The sequence below is a fragment of the Thunnus thynnus genome, chromosome 2, assembly GCF_963924715.1.
Source record: "Thunnus thynnus chromosome 2, fThuThy2.1, whole genome shotgun sequence".
NCBI classification, from domain to species: domain Eukaryota; kingdom Metazoa; phylum Chordata; class Actinopteri; order Scombriformes; family Scombridae; genus Thunnus; species Thunnus thynnus.
The window spans coordinates 7,780,510-7,804,765 of record NC_089518.1 but is presented as its reverse complement, the minus strand read 5'-3'; the positions used below and the strand labels follow the sequence as shown (position 1 = coordinate 7,804,765).

The following is a 24,256-nucleotide window of genomic DNA, read 5'->3' as shown; positions in this document are numbered from 1 at the left end:
TATAATGTCATTTTGTAATATTCACTATTTATATACAGTACAAATTCACTTCACACTGTAAGTCCCCATATTTAGCATTTATAATCAGTATATAGACACGTTATAATGCTATAGTTATAAGCAGATATTGGGACATTTTAAGTGTTTATTAAGGTTCAGTATTTGTCAACAATTATCATTTTTCCTTTGAAGACATATTTTATATTATAACAGCTGTGTTTTACTGTATTATCATTCATTATCTGTTTATACAACAGCAATAACCACGATGCTACACAGCTACACTCTAATGTGTTATAAAGCATTTATTAATGCTTATAATGCTAAATAAGGGTCTTAAAGTTACCAATGAGTTTAAAGCCTTTATAATCAGTTATATTATCTGTAATATTATAAATGCTTTTTCACATTCAAAGAGATTCATTTAGCTTCACTGAAAGGAGAAAATTGCCGCGTTTTAAGATACTAAATTAAGAAACAAAATATTGGCTTCAATGAAATAAAGGCTGGTCCTTCCTTCAATTAAATCTGTTATCACTAATCTTAATATCTTAAAAAAAAGATTATTTGCATTATACTTCAAACACAAAATGTATTCACATATCCCTTCATGAAGGCTCTTTGAAACAGCTGCTGCTGCAAAGAAGAAGCTTTATGATGGTGAATGTGACACACTGAGCAGAGGCATTAATACTGCATATTTACAGTAAATTAATGGTATACGTCAAAATAAAAAAGGTAATATATAAATCAAATATAATATAAAAATATATATAATATAATCAGTGCATGGCATTGAATCATCATCATGTAAATATATCTGTGTCCAGATATATTCTGTATTCATCACACTGAGGCATCTTATATATTAAAGGTTAATGATTTACTTTACTGTCACCTCAGAAAACACTTTCAATAATATCAGTTTTCTTTCTTCATACTTTTCTAATATAAAGCTCCCAACCTCACCTCTCATCCAAGACTTTCATCAGTTTGCTGTAGTTTATGGATATTTCATACTGAACTTCTGATTGGCCGGCTACAAACTGATCAGTGCGATTGACTCAAGCTCAGGCTGACATCTTCAAATGTCTTGTTTTGTCTAATTAACAGTCCAAAAGCCCTGAGTTATTGATTTACCTTCACACAAGACAAAGAAAAACAGCAAATCATCCAAACTGAGAAGCTGGAAGCAGCAGATATTTACTAAAGAAATGATAAGAGGAGAGAGTTTACTGAATCTGAGGTAGAACATATGAACAAGCCTCACAGACAAAATGCATGGATGTGTGGCATCCTGGTTAAATAAAGGTTGAATAAATAAAGAAACAGACTTGCTTGCATTAACACCTTCAGCAGTAAGTGTTGCTGTATAGTTAAAGTAGCACACACAGGTTCTGGCTGAAGTCTATAGTGGAACTAGATATTCATGCCCAGGGCTGCGTTGATATCATCGCTAGAAAAGCGTGTAAATGAAGTTGAACGTATTGTGGATTGAGTTCCGGTACGCTGCTGTCAAATAAAAGTGTACATTTGGTAACATAAGACAGACTGTAACTGGTCTCCTGAGAATGTGAGGAAGCGTTTCCTACATGAGAGATGGTGTTAGTACACAGGAGAACACAAAACAGTCATTATGAACACAGAGTGTTTTATTTATGAGACGACAACAGCAGCTGGGAAGCACTTCATTATTTCCAACTGGAATGAAGGAATCTTTTACATCCCTTTCCTTTCTATCATCAGAAATTGAACAGAAGACATTACAGCAAAGCCAGCAGGAAGTAGGAGTTCTCTTCTATCAGTGGGAAGTAATGACACGCCAAAGGAAATATCCAAAAGTGCTAACTTCAGTCTGTGTTTTTGCAATGAATGTGTCAGCTGGTACAAACGCAGTTTGGAGAGCTCTCGGGGAGCTCATTTTTCTGACGGGAATCATAAACCGTGTGACATCAGTTCCGTGAAATCTTAAAACTCTGCTTCAAAAGAAACAGGCTTGAACAAAAACTGCAAAGGAGATCAAATATACGAGTAGTAAAGATGTGTTTTAACCTCTTCTGGAGACAAATACTTTCCTCTGATCATCCAGACTGATCAGATCATCACTATACTGTCAAACAGTACGCTCTAACTCCCACTGTCCATGACAGACATGTGATTATACAATTTAATGAGTAAAAGCAGGCTAAAGCACAGGATGAGAAGCAGTATTTATTACAAACTCACAAAAATCACAAGTTAAGCAGCGTTATGGCATCAAGCAGGCGGTATAATCTGCTTTCATAATGACTTTAGAACCTTTGGCTTTACTGTATCTCATTATATTAACATGTGGTTTCATCTAATGACAGAACAGATATACAATAACAATCATTTTAAAGGTGCAGTATGTAGAGTTTAGTGGCATCTAGCAGAACGGACTCGGCATAAATGGAATATAATATTCATACGTATGTTTTAATTAGTTTATAATCACCTGAAAATAAGAACTGCTGTGTTTTCGGTACTTTAGAATGAGCCTTTATATCTATACAGGGAGCAGGTCCTGTTCTGATGATGAAACAATCTCACCTCAAGAATAAACTATGAAGCTCAGTGTTTGAGCCATCATGGACAAAAAGCTACGATTCTATGACAACTGGGCAAACGTCATCTGCTGATGAAGATCATTTGATACAATCAAGAGCTCCAGAACGTCTACTAAATGGACTGCATGTTTTTCTCACTGTCAACAAAAGGAGCTGCTATAAATACTCACTAGATCAACAAATGCACCGTTTCCTCCTGTTTGAGTAAAGTGTGATAAAGAAATGCTAAAACTTACAACGACCAACTGTTTCAGGAGATTGTTGAACTATTTTTAAGAAGACTAACAGCAGCGACACACAGCCTGCAGAGCCTCTTGCTTTTCATGCTAACAGTCTGTAGCAACCCTGCAGCCGGCATGAACCACGCGTCTCACGCACGGCTGCAGCAGCGCCTCATCTACACATTCGGGATCTCACCTATTTTTTAAAAATAGACGGTGCAAATGAAGACATTCTATTATTGATGGCCATTATCAAAGTCAAACTGGCTGTAGTCTGTGTGGACACCGCATGCATGTGAGCCGCCCGCAGCAGCTCAGCGGTGTAGCACGTGCGCTGCTCAGGTAGAGGCAGGCTGTGTGCGTCTACAGCGACGCTAGCGGCACGGTGGTGCTGTGAGCTAAATGCTAATGTCATCACACCACCACGTCTAGAATGCAGATGTTTAGTTTGGCCGGCCAGCAGGATAAACTTTGCTAATTAGAACTTAACACAAAGTAGCAGTAAGGCTGGTTCATCCTCTGTCAACCATGAATGTTATTAAATCACATTTAATAACAATCCATCCGTTTGAATTTCAGTCTGCAAGATTTACATGTTCAGAAAACTCAGGAATTACAACTCAATTATTTAGTTCAACACATTATTGCTTTTGGTCTTGTGATGTGATTTGTTAACATTAAAGTCACAGTGAAATGGAAATGAGAGCATCTTCACCTTCAGTGATGTGAAACTCAACATGTGACAGACGTCATCTAAAGCATTTTTAGGTTTTGCAGGAAAACAAAAAGAGACTTTTTGATGTAAAAATACTAATATATATATATATTTATATTTATCATGTAAAAAGAGATAAATGAACTTGGAAAATGTTTTTTTCATTTCACTTTGTAAGAAAACTAAAATATAGAGTAAAACCAGCCTTATCTGTTCACATAGTAACATGCTTACAGGGATGTAACAGCACTATATAAATACTTAGAGCAATGTTCCAGCTCACTGAATGATGAATTATCTCGGCCAGCTTGGCGTCGGACCAGAATTGTATCACAACTCATCAGAATAAAAAAAAACGTACAAAATAGTGTGACGCCAAATCCACTCGATACACTGGACCCAATTTATTTCCTGCTGGTAAATACAGTAGGAGCTCATACATTATAATCATGCACTGCACTGCTCAACCACATGCAACAAAAAGTGAGAAATGTTATGTTGGCCACGTTCATGTTAGCTTTAGATTCATTCTGTGAATACTTCATGTTTATGCATTTTGTATGTTTTTCTGCACAGCTTAACACACAATACAGCACTGAATAATATGAGACTGCAGCTGGGAGGTCTGAGGAGGCTTCTGTGGGTTGTGTGTATTTTAACGGCTACTGAAATGATTTTAATGGCAATGAGCATTTTCAGGTATTAGGCCTCTTAAAAACCCTCCTCTCTCTCTTTAGGTTAGCCCTGGACGGGAAGTCATTATTTCAACCCAAGAAGCTCTGAGGATCTCTGCGCCCTTTTAATATTAGAGTGAAATCTCTAAGTGACATGAATCTTGTATTCATTCATATTCCCTGCGGTCTCCTTCGCTTCCTTATTCACAACACTCACACATCTTCAGAAATTGCCCTCTAACACTGAATAGAATTTTTTTTTTTTTGGTCACACAATAGCAAACCCTGAATGCTTCTACAAGACAAGGTTAGATAAACACCAGGCTGAACTCAAAGCAGGAGGAGAAAAACACACAAACTGACAAAGTGGTGACACGTCTGTAAGCAAACAAGACGTCAGTAGAAGAGCTCTTCAAAACCGCAGGAGTCTCTGGCTGGATGATCTGGAGAGGGTCGACACGGTTTCTAATCTGCAGCAGCAGCTCACACACAGATTATTAACGTGGACAAAGCACCGATGTGAGATTACCCTACAATATCAAATATCAGTGATGAATTTTTCCTTAAATGGTAAATGGTGTTTGGCATTTTGTGAAATGAACTTTCTTTCTGAGAGTAAGAGGAGAAGATCAGCTGATACTAAATGTAACTTCTATTTTTTGATACAGCACAAACTGGTGGTGTAAACAGCAGCCTCAGACTGAAGAAGGTGGATTCTGATAGTAATTGATCCAGTTGAAAGACTGGATCAAATGTGAACGGAATGAAGGAATTAAATGATTTGTTTTGTTCATTTGGAAATATAAAAAGTCCTTTCACTCTGAGTCACATTTTACCTCTCCAAAAGAAGATCACATGTGCCTCTAGGAGCTATTTCTTGACAAACAGCAGTTTTATCCTTCCGCCCTGTACTTCTGCACAGTGCAGGTTGTCAGATATAACTGGTGAGCAAGTTGTTGCGAGTGTTGAGAGTCTGATAAACCAGTAACCAACATGGGTTGTAGATGTTTTGACAAGAAATGGTAAAAAAGACTTAAAGATGTGGTCTAGTATAAGAACCCAGAGACTAACTGGTCCTACAGCATCGATCCTAACATGTCAAATACAAAAACCCCAGCGCCTCCTCTCAGAATTTTGTACGTGACGATTATTTTGAAAAAAAAAGAAGAATATTTTCAACCAGAGACTTTTCATCCAGGTTTTGATCTCGGTGCAGGTTTGATGGTTATCTGCCGGTGGTGCATGCAGAGACTGCTGCAGCTCTTGAATATTCTTTATAACAACCATCTCCGTCGTTTATAAAATCATTATTCAGGACAAAAGCAGATGATGTGGAGAGCAGGCGAATCCGGCTGCTCTTCCTCTAAATAACAAGCTCTTTTAAGTGCTGACAAGCACCACAACAGCCAGGGGCAAACCTGCGCTCTTCATTATTCTGACCCATGCTTGGCTTGCCAAAACTTTACGTCAGATTTACATTTACATTACCGCCTGACTGAATACTCTCTTCATTATCCCCCCCCCCTCCCTCACTTGTCTTGTTATCTTGCTGGTTACTGCTAAAAAAAAAAAAAACACAAGCAAATAAAGCAAAGTGACGACAGCGATTGGGCTTGTTATGCCTTTGGGCTCAGGATTAAGCTCTCGCGACTTTATTCAGACCAGTAAAAACAATCTCATTCAATGGAAACAAACCACAGCCTACACTGCTGGAATGAAAACACATAAACATAAAGAACTCCAAGAACACAATGTCTCTCGCTCCAAAGCATTGGAGCACGGCTAACAAGAAATGCAAAATATTGAGTGAAAGTTCCACTGTTTGCTTGTGTTAAGTGTCTGTCAATAGTGTGTTAGGTGTGTGTGTGTGTGTGTGTGTGTGTGTGTGTGTAGGGGGGTGGGGGAGATGTTTGTGAAGGCAAATGGCGAGTCGTGGTCAGCAGAGAAACAATCTCCATGACTCTCCACCTGATTGCCTCACGTCTAAATTTACCTCGCCGTGTCTTTCCTGATCCACTAATCAATACTTCCCTTGTCTAACGGCCCCTTATACCCCCTTATTGCAACCCCCCCCCCACCGCTGCCACCCCCCCCCCCACAGACTGACAGCAGCCATGCCTCTTCCCGGCCATTACACGCTGTAATTGTTTCTTTATTTTCCTCCCACCGCAGCAGCGATGTTACCTTCATGTGGCCTTATGTCACCCTCTGGACCCACCGAGGACATACGGCCGGATCAATCATCTCACCCACAAAGCTCCAGCAGTCTTTTATGGCTCACACATAATTCACCAGTCATGTGTCACACTGACTAACTGGACCTTTTATCACATAAAGCACATATATAAAGGTCAGCCAACAGAGGGAGAAAACAGAGTCAACAACCCATGGAAACTTATGTCAAGGAGCATGACTCCAACATCCATTTACAAAACTCACTGTGCTGCATACTCACTGTATCTAATGGTGAATAAAGAATACATCACGTCATCTAACAGAAATACACATCTTTATTAACTGACTGCAAGATAATCTGATCAGACAAAACTTCCATGAAACTGGACACACTGAGTCAAGAGTTACATCCCAACAAATGATCTTTGCAGAGATAATTCTATAAATAAATAAATAAATAATAATATTTCAATACTTCAAAAGATAACTTTAGACATTCTTTGAGAAATGGCATTTGAATTAGTGAAGGAAGATGCAGAACTCATGGAGTTACTAATTAATAGAATCAATTAAAGCTGCGTCAATCAAGTTTATGACCACTTGGGGGCAGCGTGAAACACAACGTTCAAATATCACCAGCTGATAAAGTTGCCATAGTGAATATGTTAGCAGTCATGTACCCGGCTACCTGATGAATCTCATTCCACCAGCTCTCCAGTAAAATATCTGGCTTCTTAGCTGCTAAACGCTCCACTATGTTCACCAGCTAGTCACTAACTTTATCTGTGCCATCTGGTGCTGAGCAGGTAGCTGAAGTGCTTCAGTGAAAACAGCTGTCTGTTGCTGCTGGATACGAGTTAATGAGAGCAGAGTCGCAGGCTTGAAAACCAAAACAATTATCTAAAAGAGTTTAAAACGCTCCGTAGAGCTGAAGGCTGATACATTACACATCTATTCTTAATATTAAAATATTCTTTAGTGCAAATAGACTCTGGTCTATATGATTAGTGATACTCAGTGATACCAGTGTTTCTATGCATCGCTCTGGTCAGAATGAGCCTGCAGCAGGTTGAGTTGAAACAGATAAAACTGAACTGATATTAATATGTGCGAGGTGTTAACACATCAGCAGCTGTTTCATTATCTACCATTTTGGGTTTTTTTTAATGTTCTTGGTTCACCAGGTTGTTCGATCCAGATGTTACTGAGATGTAGGTGAAGTGGCAGAGAGAAGCATGTTTGTAGGCATGTAAACAACTGAGCAGGGGTAGTATCCCTTCTATTATCATTTCATCTCTCTAGCTAAGGTGAGATAGCTAGTCAGTGGCTGGAAACTGGTCCTATTAAACAAGTGTTTATAGAACCAGAGCAGTGATTCTGGCCTTCAATATGACGACATAACAGCAAGACCTGTTTCTGCTGCAGAGGGATGACACTTTTCCTGGTGTTTCATTTGTATATGAAACTGATGCACCTGCACTGCAAACAGGGGAAACAGTGGAGTTTAGTGGGTTTGCTCTCCCTTCATTCCTTCTGGCATTTAACAAAAAGAATAGAGCCACTGAGGAAAAAGACAAAGAGGAAAGCCAAACGCTATGTCTGAGCCAAGCTGAGATCTTGATGGGCTCTACTGTACTTGACAGGTGTGGACCTGCAGCTCTCACCTCCCATTTGCTGTCCTGGGTTCTCCTCTTGAGCTGGATGTTCCAGTTCTCAGCATCCATCTCGGCACAGTGAGCGATGGTCATGGCCACTGGGCAGAAGAGGTCCAAGCCTGGAGGACCGTACGTCACCTCCGGACCCAAGAGGATTTCACAGCCTTCCAGTGTTTGGACACTAAACACACCGAGGCACGCACACACGCACGCACGCACGCACGCACGCACGCACGCACGCACACACACACACACACACACACACACACACACACACACACACAGAGTGAATCAGAGACATTGCAAAATATACAAGAGAAGAAGTTGTAGTCCTGCAGAGGAAAGCTACAGTCTGCATTTACATGTAGTTGTGCATCAGCAGAATGACTGTAATTGTGTCTTTTGATGCTCACTTCTAATTAAAGTGCATCATAAATGCACTTTTTCTCGCAGGTATGTAAGGAATCGCACAGCACTTTGTTATCTGAACAGCTGTCTTCTTACTTTAAACATTAATGAATATACTGCAAGATTGAAAAAGTACTTTGTGTGGGCAAATGCTTTAATGATTTCTGTACTTTTATTATTATTTTTATTTAACTAACATGATGAAACATCAGCCCCATGGTGCCTGCCAGCCTGCCATCCTGTTGTACATGGCAGCATTATTCTCCCTGTAAGCATTGTTAAAATTGTAGGCTGTGATCTCCACATAACTTTCCATATTTAACATTTTCTAGTTATTATCTTGGAGCCATTATGTGAGCTTCACATCTCTCTTTGAGCTGCTGCTGCTGCTTGAAAACCAACAAACTAATGAGAAGAGCTTATGAAAAGAGGTGGGCTGCAAACAAAACATGCCTGCAGGCTCGTAGTTCCAGGTTTGACTCGCTGCGAGTGTTGTGGACTCTTTGCTCCTCGAGTTCAAGTTATTGCTACGCAGACGGGCTGCTGGAATTTGTTCCAGCACAGGTGAAAAAGTCACAGCGATTTGCCGGCGAGTTGGAGTGTGCTCATTAAAAGCGGCTTACAACAAACAGGTCTCTCCGGTGAATGGTGACAGCGGCGGCGGCGGCGGCTGGTTTTAAGGAAAAAAGGGCAGTCGGGATCATGACAGAGAGCGACGCCTCGGCAAAGCTCTCTAAGCTCATATCAGTCATCACAGATTAGAGATCTGAGAGTGTTGATTTGTTAAGATTTCCTCCACTGAATGATGGGAGCAGTGGCTTTAAACTAACATGTAGAGAGGAATGCCTTTATGATGTGTTAGCGGATTAATCTGCCTCGAAGACAACATGCATACTAAAGGACAATTCCCTGGTCTTAACTTTGTATTTTGGGTGATTTCCTTCAGTTATGATGGGATTAATTTCTGAGATCTGTGGATGTAAGGCTGCGTTCTCACATCCTGTATTTGGATGTACTGGCTCACTCATGTCATTGAGACAGAGGGGCTTTGGCCGCAATGTGGTGACACACTGCAGTGGCCAATCAAAGTACATTACAGGTGGAATGCTTTATATCTGTCTATCAGTTTACCTTTCTTTCATTTATATTTATCTGTATTTTAATTGTTATTCCTGTATTGTGTTTGTATTTTACATATTTTTGTCTTACATTGTAGAGCACTGATTGAGAAAGGCACTATATATATATAAAAATACATTTTTTAATTAAATCAGCCCTCTTGGATGATGTTCCATTCGCTCACAGCCAAGCTAGCAGTGAGGCTCAGGGGATGGTGATGTTGGTCTGTTGGTTGATCCACCACTTTGTTCTAGAAATCCTGAAGTAGCTCAATGACTATGAGATAGATTGCCATGAAATTCATTGTCCTCAGAGGATGAGCTCTACCAAGGTTTCTGACTTTTCCTTTGTCCAGTACTTTAGTTTATGACCAATTACTTGCAAATATTAGCTTGCTGATATTAGCATTTAGCTCAAAGCACTGCTGTACCTAAATATAGCCTCTAAGAGCAGCTAGTTTATATGTTGTAGTTGTTGTGGTTTCCAGTCTAACCCCTCATATCAAAGAAAATCTGCATGCACATACAAGTACGACAAGTTAATGTCAAATAACTTATAATGTAAATGACTTGCCATATATCATTATATTTTATTATTATTTTGGGAAATTATTATCAAGAATAAAACCAAGGTTGTAATAAACTGGATGTATTTTAACACCACACATTCCCACATCCAGCAGCTCATTCTCTCCATACATCCTCTGGAGTTGAGGGTTTGCTCATTACTCATTACTTTGCTGGCTGGATCCAGCATGACACTGACACCATGGTGGTTAGGGGTTTGTTCCCCACTGAGACCAGCCGGGCTACAAATACACGCTCCCACTGTGCTGCTTTTGGATAAAAGCATTGCTTTAAATGGCTTATGATTTACTGCAGAACACCCGACTGTTTACTCGCAGTGCAATGATTCATGCAGTCTTAATTGTCTTAACAGCCTCAGAAATGATACTCCGACTTTATTTATTTCTTTTGACACCCGCCCCCAACTCTTCAAACTTCTCTGTCTTTTTCATACAGAAACATTGTATGTGAGCACTGAGCTATTGAATTAAAAGCTGCTTCTGTCTTGAGGTGAAATCTGCTCCAGACTTCCCAGTTACTGTCACAGCATCTAACCTGGGGGAGGGAGGGGGGGGGCCTGATATACTCATTTTCATTGGCTATTAGGCCATGTAGGTATCATCTCCTCTTCCCCATGTCTCTTAGCTCACAGTCAGTTTTCCTGTTATGTCAACAGTGGCTCTTGACTGGTCCGGGGAGAGCTCTCAATCCCTCAGCCAATAGCGCTGAGCCTAATCACACATTTAATGCAAAGTGTAGGCAAGGAGCAGATTACCTGCTCCTCAAGCAGCCTGCAGTTTGGCCGCAGAGTCCGGCAGCAACCTTAAAGCAGTTCCCGAGGCTAGCGGACTCTTTTCTCAATGTCATCACGATGAAGGGCTCTATACGGCAGCTTCTTGAGCCCCTTAGATGAGGTGCATTATTTAAAGTGAGCAATGACTCACTCCTCAGGGACCAGGGAGCTGTGCAAAGTGGCAGATTGGGCCGGGAGAGAGGAGACGGCAGGCTTAATAAATGCACACATTAGCACGCTCCATTAGCCTCACCTTTATTTGCTTGTAGTCTCCCACCTGTTTGTCCCACTGTGCTTTTGTCCATTTTTAAGTTGATGCAGACGCCTTATGTGCTGCACGGACACATTAATCACGCAGGCATCTAGAGGTGAAGCTTTAGTTCTCTTGTTTTGATCATTCATAGCATCTCTGCTCTGCCACTGTCTCCTTTAAACTGCTGCACTTGACTGAAAGAACATTAACAACAAAATAAACTAATCACGTTTAACAGCACAAGGCACTGTACCTTGATTTATAATATCATCATAATGACTATTCAACTAACTTTCATAGCACTTCATCTCTAGTCCCAGACCTTGGTGTACCGCAACCCACTTGACTGGTAAAATGAGTGTAAGCAACAAGGCTAATCACTTGAAACAACTCACCATGCTATTTGATCACTTATCATTGAGAGTCCTACTCAGATACCTAAAAACTGTCTGAAATCACTGAACAAGTTGAATAGATGCCAGGAGCATCAATTGGCACACAGAGTCCAAACAGTATTATGTATTAGTCTTGCTTTTGTGCAGAAGATTCACAACTATGCAACAAGAGGCAGCTCAACAGATTTTATTCTTTTTACATTCAAGAGCTCAATGGGCAAAAATACCTTTTTATACACGGCTGCGATTGAACAGAATAAACTTGCAGCAGTGCAGAGAGAAATGTTAAGCAGTCAATGAAGAAATGGCTAGCAGGGACCTTGCACCAATGAACTCAGAGTTGTCCATTTCTGTTATTTCTGTTATGTGATTAGGTGGATAGAAGCTGTGGGCTTTATTGTGTAATTTAATCCTTGACAGTTTTTAAGTGTATGTGTTAACTGTCTTCAGGTGAAGCAGTGTTATCTGTATTTTATGATTGTCAAATAAATCTATTCTTGAACCATATCCAGTACAATCATAAAATGACAGTTACTGTTAAAGCAAACTTCTGGACAACCAGTTGTGATTTCATATTTATTACTCATAACAATACAGAAGTATATGAACACCAAGTCAATGGTTCTCTCTGATGTCTGATCTTGTTTTGATAAAGTCAGTAAAGAGTATGTGTGTGTGTGTGTGTGTATGTGTGTGTATGTGTGTTTGTGTGTGTCTGTATGTGTGTGTGTCTGTATGTGCATGTGTGTGTCTGTATGTGTGTGTGTGTGTCTGTATGTGCGTGTGTGCATGTGTGTGTGTATGTGTGAGTGTGCGTGTGTCTGTATGTGTGCGTGTATGTGTGTGTGTCTGTTTGTGTGCATGTATGTGTGTGTGTTTGTGTGTCTGTGTGTATGTGTGTGTCTGTATGTGTGCGTGTGTGTCTGTATGTGTGTGTGCGTGTGTATGTGTGTGAGTGTGTGTGTGTGTTAGGCGAGTCATAGGTCTATTTCAGCTGAAAATGAAAAAGATGATGACCACACTGAAAATCAATGTCCAGTTTAATCCCTCACCCTTTAAAACAAACTTCAAAATTTCACAGCTGATATTGCTTTCAAAATAAAAGCATATGCTTTATGGCTGTAATAAGGGTTTTTTTTTTTTGAAGGCTGTAACCTCGACGTGTGATCATCTGCAAAACACTGCCTGGTTGTTCTGAGGGGATTGGGGGATGGTGATTTCAGTCAGTGTTGGCTGACCTTATTTAACACAAGAAATGTCAACAACCATCCAGTTTTCACTTAAATTTGATGTGAACGCTCATGGCCATTCATGACTTGGACAAAGTTTGGCCTTGTACACATCTAATAGGTAGAAAAACCATGGAATATATTTCATTCACCTGTGCCTCCCAGAGAAGCAGCCCTTTCATCTCAGACATTCCATGAGTGCTTCTCTCTCACTAACTGTAGGCCAAAATGTTGCTTCTGCATTACAAATAAACAATTATATTTAAATTTCATCCCAAGAGGACGAAGCCAAATATTTTTGGTGACTCTCTGATCTTCCCTATAAGACCAAAACCTCTACTAGTACATGACAATACTGAAATCAGCTGATTATCATGACAAGCTTCTAAAACCAGACGTTCAACTGTTGTCTAAATAAAACCTGTGACTGTATGTGCAGAATCACTGCATTTAAGTGTCAAATAATAGTGGAGTCATACTCAACACTCCAGATGATCTACTGTTTTCATTCACTATTTCCAAACTTCCTGCAGATGTTTCATATAAAAAGCCGAGCAGACGAGGCAGCATTTTGCAAAGTGGAAATAATTACTGAGTGGAAAAAGAGAAACTTGGTGAGTATGGCATAATTATGTTGTTGCATTGATGTATTTAGTACTGTGGAAATGTACATTAATTGTTGATGAAATAAGAAAGTGTGCAAGCAGCAAACATACATTTATAGTTATTGGGCTGCAACAGAAAAATGATCAGCAACCATTGTGATAACTGATTAATCATTTATTACCGATACTTCCTGTTTCCAGTGTTTGGATCGTGACGGTTTGCTGCTTTTCTTTGTCTTATGTAAACAAGTGAAAGACAATTGAACATTTTCATAGATAATAAAAATAATTGTCAGCTGCAATAGTTACAACAGTCAAATTCTGATAATAATCATTTCTGTAGATATAATGAGAGGTTGGTATAGAGCGATGCTACATCACATCAGCTCTACAGCAGGCCACAGGGGATGTAGAGGAGTGAATACATTCTTCTAGCTTAGCAGCAGTCAAACCTTTTAGATCAAGATGGATCTCAGTTAGAAGTTTGACAGCTCTTATCTCTGATGTGTAATGTTACCTTGTAGGGGACACAGAGTTGTGCGCTCTGGGCTGAAACCATGAGCAATGTGTCTATCTACAGACCAGTGCTGTGAGCTCTATGGACCATGAGAGCTGCCACGGCTCTCCATCCAGAAAAACAGATCAGCTGGGTCAGCCACTGTGGCCGGCCTGGACTCTGACTGGAGGATGACGCATCCGAGCAGGAAGTCATATCACACCTACGCACCGGTGCACCTCCACTGACAACCAGGTATTAGATTATCATTTTAGCCCTCAAACTCTATGGAACTCATTCAGCAAAGCACTTTTTCTTCTTTTGATTTATGAAATTAAAATAGAGCAGGAGGCAGCTAGACACCGATAAATAATCTACAGTATTATGTTTCTTTTATAAGCACACATATAGAAACTAGTTTCATCATTAAAAGCTATTTTCCTACCAGGACAAAGCTGTTTCTGCTTCAGTAGGTTGAAGGATTTATCTCACAATACAACACGTTCATAAAACCTTGGAGGCAAGGCGAATATGTCTGACCTAAGCAAAACTGTGCCTTCAAAAGATTTAGATGAGCCTTTGAAAAGTCTGAGAACACATCTGAAAAAAAAAAGGAGCTTTAATGGGACTCTATCAGGGTGTGAAAGAAGTCGGTTGGACAGGGATTGGTGCCGGACGCAGCAGATGGAAAGGATGCAATTCTCTGCATGTCCTCTGGCCTGCCAGGATGTAGACAGTGATTGACAGCTGGCCAGATGACAAGCACAACAGACCACAGGGAGAAATGTGTGTCTACAGTAAACATCTTTCTGCTCACACAGAGTGGTGGAAAAAATAAGCACTTGAAAAGCACTGCTGTGGCCAAAAACCAAATACTGTCAGCTTGGAGCCTGAAATATTTTGAAGTGTTTCAAAGGTGGATAAACCAGTGGGTGAGACCAGATGCTTTATGCTGGCAGGTAAGAATCTATAACAGGAGATGAAGGCAGCTCTAGACCTCGCTGTAAAGATTTACAAAGGTGTCATGGATTACACATGCACTATGTTTCAACAGCACCGCCTAAAGAGGATTTTCTGCAAAAGCGAGTGATTCATGGATGTAGTACACCGTATATATTCAAAGCTTGCATGTTGAGAACAAAGTAGAGCTGCTTTGCATTCTTTGAGGTCAGTAAAAACATGCACCATAATTCATTTAAAGGGAAAACTGAGTGACTGCTTTTAAAATTGAACTCAAATACGGAAACGACAGGCGTAACTCACTGTATCCGGAGCAGAATGCATCTCATTATTCCTGTGTGTCAAGGCGAACCACCATCCCTGTCATTTCCACCACTAATGTGTGCATTCTGGAGGTCTCTTTTCTTTTGTGACTTTGTTCAAGCTGAGCGGTGTGAATAAACAGTGACACTTCAGAGGAAACTGGAAGGCCTCATGGCTCACCGTGGGGAAGAGCGTGCAAAACGCCCCCTGGAGAGAAGCCCGGTCCATCCGAGGGTCATTACGTAGCTGTGATCAGAATACATAACGCGCCTACTGCCAAGAAGAAAGGCCTCAGGAGACGTCTGCGCCTTCTATTCCGCTGTGCATGTCCATCACTCTCTCCCAGAGCGTCACATTGTTGACACCGAGTAGAGTACATAACTACATATTGACTCTCTGCAGAGTAGCGGGGACGAGAGGGAGATTGGAGGATTGGAGGTTTGACTTTGCTTCCTACGAGTCAGTTGGCTAAATTAAGGACTCTATTGCGGAGCCCCCTGGGGTCCCACAGCGTGAACTTGAGTTTCTCCACAGCAGCTGGGACATCAAAGCGCAGACTACCACCTGTGAGGGGCTTCTGGAAATGAACACCCATATCGTGACACCTAGAGGACTCCTATAGGGAGCGGGAGATATTGCTGCAGTGCTCGCTGGGCCCATCTGTCACACAGCCTGGTGGTAAACACACCGAGATGCAGGGATGGTCATGGAGAGGGTCAAACACATCTACCCTCCGCATGTCTACCTGCACTACCAATACATTTATTATTGATTCATTTATCCTTTAAGCATGATATGATGCTGCCCACAGATACTGTTCTCCACCAGGGTTAATATTCTGATAATAATAATAATAATACTAATGATGATGATAATGTGATTCACAATTATCAATCTGTTCTACCTAAAACAGCCAAAAATGTAACCAACTAACAATTATTTTCATTACAAATTGATCTTTTTAATCAATTTTAACATTGATTTATGAATATAGTCATTGTTAGATATTCATTTAACAATATGAGAACCATATAATACCGTCATAATGTGAGATAAATATCATGAACTCACTATTATTCACTAGAACAGAATACATGTTACAAAAGGATTCACATTCAAACTAAAGTTGAATGAAATTACACAATAAAGGAAAAAATGTGACTTACTCTATGAATATTTTCTAAAAATATCTAAAATATTATAATGATGTTAGAAATGACATAAAGAATGAAAAATATGTCAAATATTTACTGAAAAGTCACTAAACTATTCTATGATATAGTGAACTAATTGCTCCAGATATTCAGTAGGTTGCGTAATATAATATATAATATATAATCATTAACAATTGTCATATTTAGGCTTGTTATTATTATGTACACAGCTTTTATAATTATGTAAGCTATGCAATACAGAGAGATATTTTCAGATAAGGGGGAGCAGCTGGAGGTGAATGTTTGTCTGCAGGATGATGGATCTCAGCGGTAAAGTTTACAGATGAAGTTCTGTTAAACTGTGATGAGACTCGTGGTATCGGATCAGATACGGCTGGTGGGGGATAAGCCCGGCTCTTGATTATTTTCAATTTAACACTTTTTCAATCTTGTTACTGCTGGCTTTGCACATATGTCTACCATCAGCAGTCTGCCACACCGCATTTAACTAGAGGCCGATGTAGTGAGAGAAAGCTTCAGAGACCTCCAGTTAAAAAACATACATTTCACTGAAAGCTAGAAATTATTTTGATGTCACATAAATGGTAAGTGGCTGCATTTATAAAACGCTTTTATCCAAAGCACTTTACAATGTTTCTGCTGCTCATTCACCCATTCACACACACACACACACTCACACACACTCACACACACACACACACACACACACACACACACACACACACACACACACACACACACACACACACACACACACACACACACACACACCACCAGTGGAAGCTACCGTGCAGGATGCTGGTGCAGGATGCTGGTGCAATCATCGGGGGCAGTTTGGGGTTCATTTCATTTGCCCGGGGACACTTCAGCATGTGGACCGGAGGAGTTGGGAATTGAGCCACCAACCTTCTGATTGGTGGACGATGGTGGGGATAGCTCACTGACGGAGCTCTCTACATTGTCCTCCAGCTCCCCAATTCATCTGTTAAGCATAGCTCTGGTATCTTTACTGGGACCAGTGATTGACTCAGTCATGTTTAGGAGTGTCGTTATTTTTCTTCTTGCTGTTTCTGGTGATTCAGTTGGTTTTAGTCATTCCCGAGTGTTTTAAATCTGTGTTATCAAGGTCCCGCAATTAAATCTGTGTCCACTACGTACATTTAGAGCAAATCGTGAAATGTGAGGAGCCAATTTGGCATCTAGTATGCCATCTAGTTAACATTCATGTTCACAACTGTCCTCGGTATGGACTGTATTACTTTATATTGCAAATTCTTTACAACTCAATGTTGATACCTAACGTGTAGCTCATGATAGCTAGCTAGCTATCTAGCTGGCTAATAAGCATTGTCTTGATTTATATTGTGATTAAATAGATAACATTAGTCAAACATGGGGTTCTCAGCTAATATTACCTCTATATATGATAATTTGCCATGTCAGTAAGCATACTAGTTATACTGTAGATATACTGAACAACAAGCTATAAAATGATTGTTTGATATTTGGGCCTATTGCACTAATGTTAAATCATGACAATGTTTTTTACTTCTATGTCTGATTACTGACCGAGATGTTCATAAATATCTGATTTCTCTAATCGAGGACCTTTAAATGATGTTGACTGTAATATGCACTGTGCATTCTGTTTTCTCTTTTTCAGGACAGAAATGTCTTTTTCATTAGAGGAGCTTAGTGTGTTGGTCAGTTTAAGTATGATGGGGCGCATTAGGCAGAGTCAGCAGCAGTGAGATGAAGTCGGCCAGAGCAGAGGATGCAAACAACATGTGTTATTCTTTATTTTTCCAAGATGCACTTGAATTCTCCTGGTGATGCTTATATCACAGATGAATCTCCAAAAGAAGGTAGGTATTACTATAATTATTATTATTATTATGAACAATAACAATAGCTTTATTTGTATAGAACCTTTCATACTAAAATATGCAGCTCACAGATCATAATAGAGTAAGAAGTAATAATAAAACAGCACTAAATAACATTCACACACTTGTTCTTGTAGAAGAGTGAATGCTGCATGTTTGCTAGTTGGCTTGCTACTGTTTCAGCTGCACACACACACACACACACACACACACACTCTCACACAGACACACATGAACATACCCACACAGACAGACACACAGGTATGTGCGTGAGGGGGTGCACACATGCACACACACATACACACACATACAGAGAGAGAGAAAGACCCACAAACTGACACAGTGTGAGAACAACATCCATTTACAGAAAATTTCTTATTTCTGTTTTTCTTGTAATGAGAATGAGAAGGAGTTGACGAGGACTCGTCAGGTGGTGAGGCTCGTCTGGCAGGGCACAGGAAGAGGAGGAATCCAGAGACCTGGAAGGTGAACATCCAGAAGAGGAGGAGAATGAGGGGCCAATCCTATCTCAGGACGAAGAATCAAGAGCCAGTATTGAAGGAAGAAAGACAAATGGGGATGCCATGCCAGTCTGCAGCACGCCAAAAGTTCATTAAACTGCACTGCAGAGAAGTAGAAGAGTCGAAGAGAGAGGAGATATTTAAGTATTTATGGGGGAATTGGACTGGAAAGAGAGGAACATTTTGTGAAGTCTTTGGTGGAGGTGAGAGGTGTAAAGCGGCGGCGGACAGGAGCAGATGAATCCAGGTGGTCAGCATCCATTTTTGTCACTTTGTCATGGATGGTAGAAGACTCCCAGTGTGCCAACCCATGTTCCTGTCAAGCCAAGGCATAAAGCAGTGTGTAGGAAGAAGAGGGCTCCTGAGCAGATTGAGAGAATGAGGGTGAGGACTTTCTAAAAGTTCCATCTCACTACTGTACATCTTCATCAAAGATGCACCTGGAGCCTGTGTTCAAGTCCATCAGTCACCTCCACACGCTGTGTAAGCACTCCAGTGGCATCCACCTCTACCAAGGCAAATGTTCATCATTTTCAGTTGTTTAAATCTGTTTTTTTTCACTCAAAGAAAGACCAGTGTGATACCTGCTGTGCATTGAAGGTTGGGAACATTAAAGCTGCCACGTAAGAGGATCACTGCATTAAAAAAGACACAAGCTATGAAGCAAGAGGAGAAAGAAGAGGTTTGGTGGCATGCATGGATCTACAGGAGCTCCTGCTCTGCCCCAAGCTTCCAGCCTCCACCATGTATTATGAGACCAAACTCAGTGTCCATAACTTCACCATCTTTAACATTTCATCACATGGCGCGTCAAATTACGTGTAGCATGAGGGTGAAACTGGTCTCTCTGCCAATGAGTTAGCTTCATGGCTTCATCGTGCACTTTCAGAGAAGAGTACATCCTGTGGAGTGACGGATGCGGATACCAGAACTGAAACCTGCTCCTGAATATGCTGCAGTGATCTGGGAGGCCATACCATGTGACGTACGTGGACCAGTTTCTTCACAGACTTCAGCTGGGTGAACATCTGCAAGTCCATCTGACCAGGAATCAATGCTGAAGATCCAACAGTGCACGCAGTCAGGTATGTTATCACACACATACATTCTTGCACAAATCTTGTCTTCTATGTTAATAGACAGACTCCTCTATCACTGTCCCTCTCTCCCTTTCAGTTTCTTCTATCCATCCATCTATCAACTAGGTACAATGTGGATGGCACTATGGAATACAAGATTCCCTATCCATCCCCATCTCTGTCCCCGAGCAGAGTCACCACAGTGTCCCCACAGTGTCCCCACTGGACACATCCAGGCAGACCATTAACCCTTTCATGCATAGTGGTCACTACAGTGGACAGCTATTCAAAAGCCGTTTTCTTATATATGCATGGGGGTTTTGATGGTATAGTTGCACATCAGCCACCACAGTGGACTCTAGTGTGTCGTCCCATACGCTGCCATCCATTGGCCGGCCTTTGTAAGTGCAACACAAATTACTCAAAACCAAGATGGCCGCTGGGCGGCCGGCCGGCCGGCCGGAAACGCTCAGCAGCTCAGGAATATCTTGTCAATCCTTCTATGGTAGTAGACCCTTACAGGTAAATAAAAAATTGTAACATCAAGTAACAACTAAGGAGTAATACAACTGTTAAAATATCCAAGTATTGATTGTATGTTGGGGAAAATGACTATGAATCATCTGTCCACTAAGTTGGACATCATGCATCACTGACTATATTTCAACTACAATTATACTATTACTGCAACTTTATTGTTCTTGAAAATACTTCATCATTTTGGCTGTAAACCAGTTGATTTATGTTATTAGAATGTAACTTGCAGTTTTGAGGGGGCTGAGGATGCTGAGGATGCTGAGGATGCTGAGGTTGTGGGGGGGGGGGGCTGAGGATGCTGAGGGAACGCCTGGCACCTCAAAAGAATGTCTGGATTAGAAAAGAAGGATCTTCTGGATTTCAAGTCATGTGTAGCTCATGTGCTAATAAATGCAGTAAGACAGAGGGAAGAGGCTGAGGAGTCAGGAACAAGTTTCAATGTTTTTGCATTGAACAGTATTAGAATATGTTAAAATATGTTAAAACATTAGTTTAACAGCTTTGAAAATATATATTATTTTATAGTTTTCAAATAATATATCATTTTATTCATTGGTTTGTTAAATACATATTCCTTCAACTGAAAACTCAAACGCATGCTGTCCACCTGAACGAACATGTGAAAAAATGAAGTTCAAATATTTATTTTCATGCCTAAAGGAGAATAAAAACACTGACTGAGGTTATCATAATTCATGCATGAAAGGGTTAAAGAACTGAAGAAGACTCGACCATCACCAGCTGGACTTACAGCAGCCCAACTCATCAGTTTTATTTGGTGTCGTTGTATTTTAACATGATTTTGTGACGCCTTTACTGATTTTAAATGACATTTTTTATAAGATCTTTAATGTTCCAAGTATTAAATCAATTGTTAAGTGTTATAATTGATAATTATTATAATTTTCCTGACCATGGAGAATGGGTTGTGACCACAATTATATTATAATAATATTTAAGTTTTTTGGCATGTCTTAACATTTTAATGTGTTTTTTTACATGAATACAATGAATTTCAGCCTATATTGATTATTACACGTGCTTGTATCAGTCTGATTCGGTCACCATTAACCTATGGATTCTGTTGATTTCAATCTAAAATAGTGAGACAAAAGTGCGGAAACATGCAGGTAACCTAGAAACAGGAGGCTCACGTATGTCCACCTTCACTCACAGCAATCCACGTAAGTCCATTTAAAATGTGAAACAGTTCACTAATGACAGTGTAAAGATAGATTTTCATTTGTGGTGCTAAATGTGTCTAATTACAGTGTTTCTGGAGTAATGTGATTTTCAGGGGACAGCCACAAAATGTGTCTTTTAAGCTTCTGAATCTTTTCATTAAATACATATTTCTTTGACATCAGCATGCTTGAATGTAATTCTGAGGTAAAAGCACTAGTGATGGAGCGTATTGAACTTTAAGAAAGTGAAGGACTACATGCTGCTGCTATAATCAAAGTAACAGAGGATGGTAAATAATGAGAGAGGAACAGGACAGTGAGGACAAAGGATGGAGAGTCAGGGGGAGATGGATGATAAGATAGAGGGAGACTGACAGACAGATAGATGCTCGAAATGATATTTGGGTAAACTCTGGCCTCACCTTGCCTCTCCCTGATTGATCACCATGTACATCTCCCAGGACATATTTTCAGCCACGGCTCCATGTGGCACCAGCAGGCTGACCCCTGGAAAACACACAAATGTGTCAACAGCAACAACTCCAGCAGCCTGACAGCGGAGGGCGAAATAAGGGCTTACAGCATGTAGTACATGCAGGGTTATGAGAATATTTATGAGAGCTTCATTATTCTTGATATCAAAGAATAAAGTAAGCAGTTGTTGCAGAATGATTTCAGATGGTTTTTAGTACGTAGCACAAGCAAATACTGAGAATGTTTAGTAAATAATAGGCTGAAGGAGGATGTGACTGTCAGCTTGTTGTGGCAGGTAGAAGACAACTAAAATACTTAGAGTGTCACAGGATTCTTCTTCACTGGCTGGTAAGTGTGATGTTTGTTGCTGTGTCCTTTGCTCAACTTAATGTGACAAAATGTTTTCATCGTTTGGGTTCAATTGGTTGTAAAATCTGTTGCTACGAGTTTTGTTTCTACTATGAAGTGTGTCTAGCACACAGCGTCAGCACATTTAAATAAAATTCACATTCACAAGAGTGTCCGTGGTCTGCTGAATTTTAACTGGACCCTGATCAGTCTGACCTTATAGATTCAGGCATGACTCAAAGCCAAATCATTCTCTTTATCTTCCGTTTCCATCAGCATCAGACTTCACACACAGGAGTTAAGGAACATTTCATTGAATAAGTCTAAAGAGGCAAAATAAGGAGGACGTACAACACATTTTATCAAGGGAGTCTGGAAATGATCAAGAGTCTATGTCAACATGGCAAAAACAGGTTTTTCTGAAAACTGAAAGGAAGAATTTGGTGTTTTTTACTGAAAGTTGGGTACTTTTAGAAGAATAAAACCACTGAAGGTTCATGTGATGAGCCTGAACAGGAATATGTGTAAAGAAAATAGGAGGATGAATCAATACCTGGTTTAGATTTAGATGTAAACACTGTCGGTCGGCATCAGACAGGCTGAAGAATTTAAAGTCTGTCTATTCTGATCTACCAACACTTCTGATAATGCAACATCTCTGAAGAAGCGAGCTGAGATTTATCAACAGAGCACTACTGTTGCCCGACACTATTCACCTGCTACTGTGTGAATAGAAAAGCATTCAGATTGAAGAGCAGAGAGCATATAAAAGCTCTGCTTTACAAATAAAAGGTTGAAAGGAGCAGAGTGAAAGATGACAGAGAAAGATGGCTTTTGGCAGCTCAATGGAAACTGGATATTTTCTAACATCTCAGTCATCTCTGAAATGTGCATTTTAACTAGTTAGCAACATTAAATAAACATCCTGTGTCACATGTTAGTGGAGGTTAAAAACAGCAAATTCAAAAGGCTCAAACACACAACTGGATTTCTTGTGTCGTGTTAAACGTCTCACAGAACTATGAAAAGGATTCGTTAGCAATGCAATGACAGAAAACATATGCAAGATATAAATCTAGAAATAGAAAACAACACAAATAAATCAACACATTTGCTGTATTTAGTTTACAAGCTACACTGAGGAGAGTGTTTCTCACCAAAACTGGACCTTAAAAATACATTAATTAATATATTATTAATTTCCCTGCATTGTTTTCATGCATGTTTGCTAGCTAACAGAGTGCTTCCTCGCTGGGGTGCTTTGCTACATTTCTTGACACATGACTGTCACCACCTGCCAATCACTGGAACAGCATAAAACTGTCCTGTCATCTGCATCTAGTTTTGTGTTTCATGCACATGTACAAGAACACATTTGCACAAGCACAGAATGCAAACAAAACAGGAACCCACTCATCTAGACACAGCTCCATAGCACTACTAGTGGTCAAAAACTCCACAGGGTAGAAACACCTTCATCTATTTGACATGACACATGCAGTATACAGAAACATACTGCTAGTACAGAAAACACTACAAAATATAGAAATCCTGCAAGTTGTTGTTGTTTTCTGGTGGTCATCACTAAACATGGCTAACACAGTAGCCATATTTAATGCTACAATACTACAATAAGTAGCTCATCTTCCAACATCACTTTATTGTGTCGCCCAGAATTTTATTTTGAAAGGTTTGCAGCTTTCAGTGTTTCTGCAGCAGCTCTGGTTTTATTATTTGCTGTGTTGTTTGGAAAGTTACCGTCATGCTTTATTCGTTCACAGCTCTTTTTCACAATGTGACGTATATGTTGTCAAAGATCTTTTCTTCATTTACTTGGTGTTTTGTCTGATTGTGTGTACTTTCTTCAGTTGCAGGGTACTGAGCTCTTTGCCCCACC

At 40.1% G+C, this 24,256-nt stretch overlaps 1 protein-coding gene across 3 annotated transcripts in view; it reads right to left on the bottom strand.

Annotated features, from left to right (window-relative positions):
- The window catches only part of unc5db (unc-5 netrin receptor Db), a 185,807-nt gene that overhangs the window by 16,403 nt on the left and 145,148 nt on the right, over positions 1-24,256 (bottom strand). For all 3 annotated transcript variants that reach the window (XM_067601621.1, XM_067601607.1, XM_067601612.1), the window contains 2 exons: positions 21,960-22,044; positions 8,038-8,209 (listed from right to left, as the gene is read on the bottom strand). In XM_067601621.1, the coding sequence (XP_067457722.1) occupies positions 8,038-8,209; positions 21,960-22,044 (257 nt within the window). The remainder of the gene's footprint in view (positions 1-8,037; positions 8,210-21,959; positions 22,045-24,256) is intronic.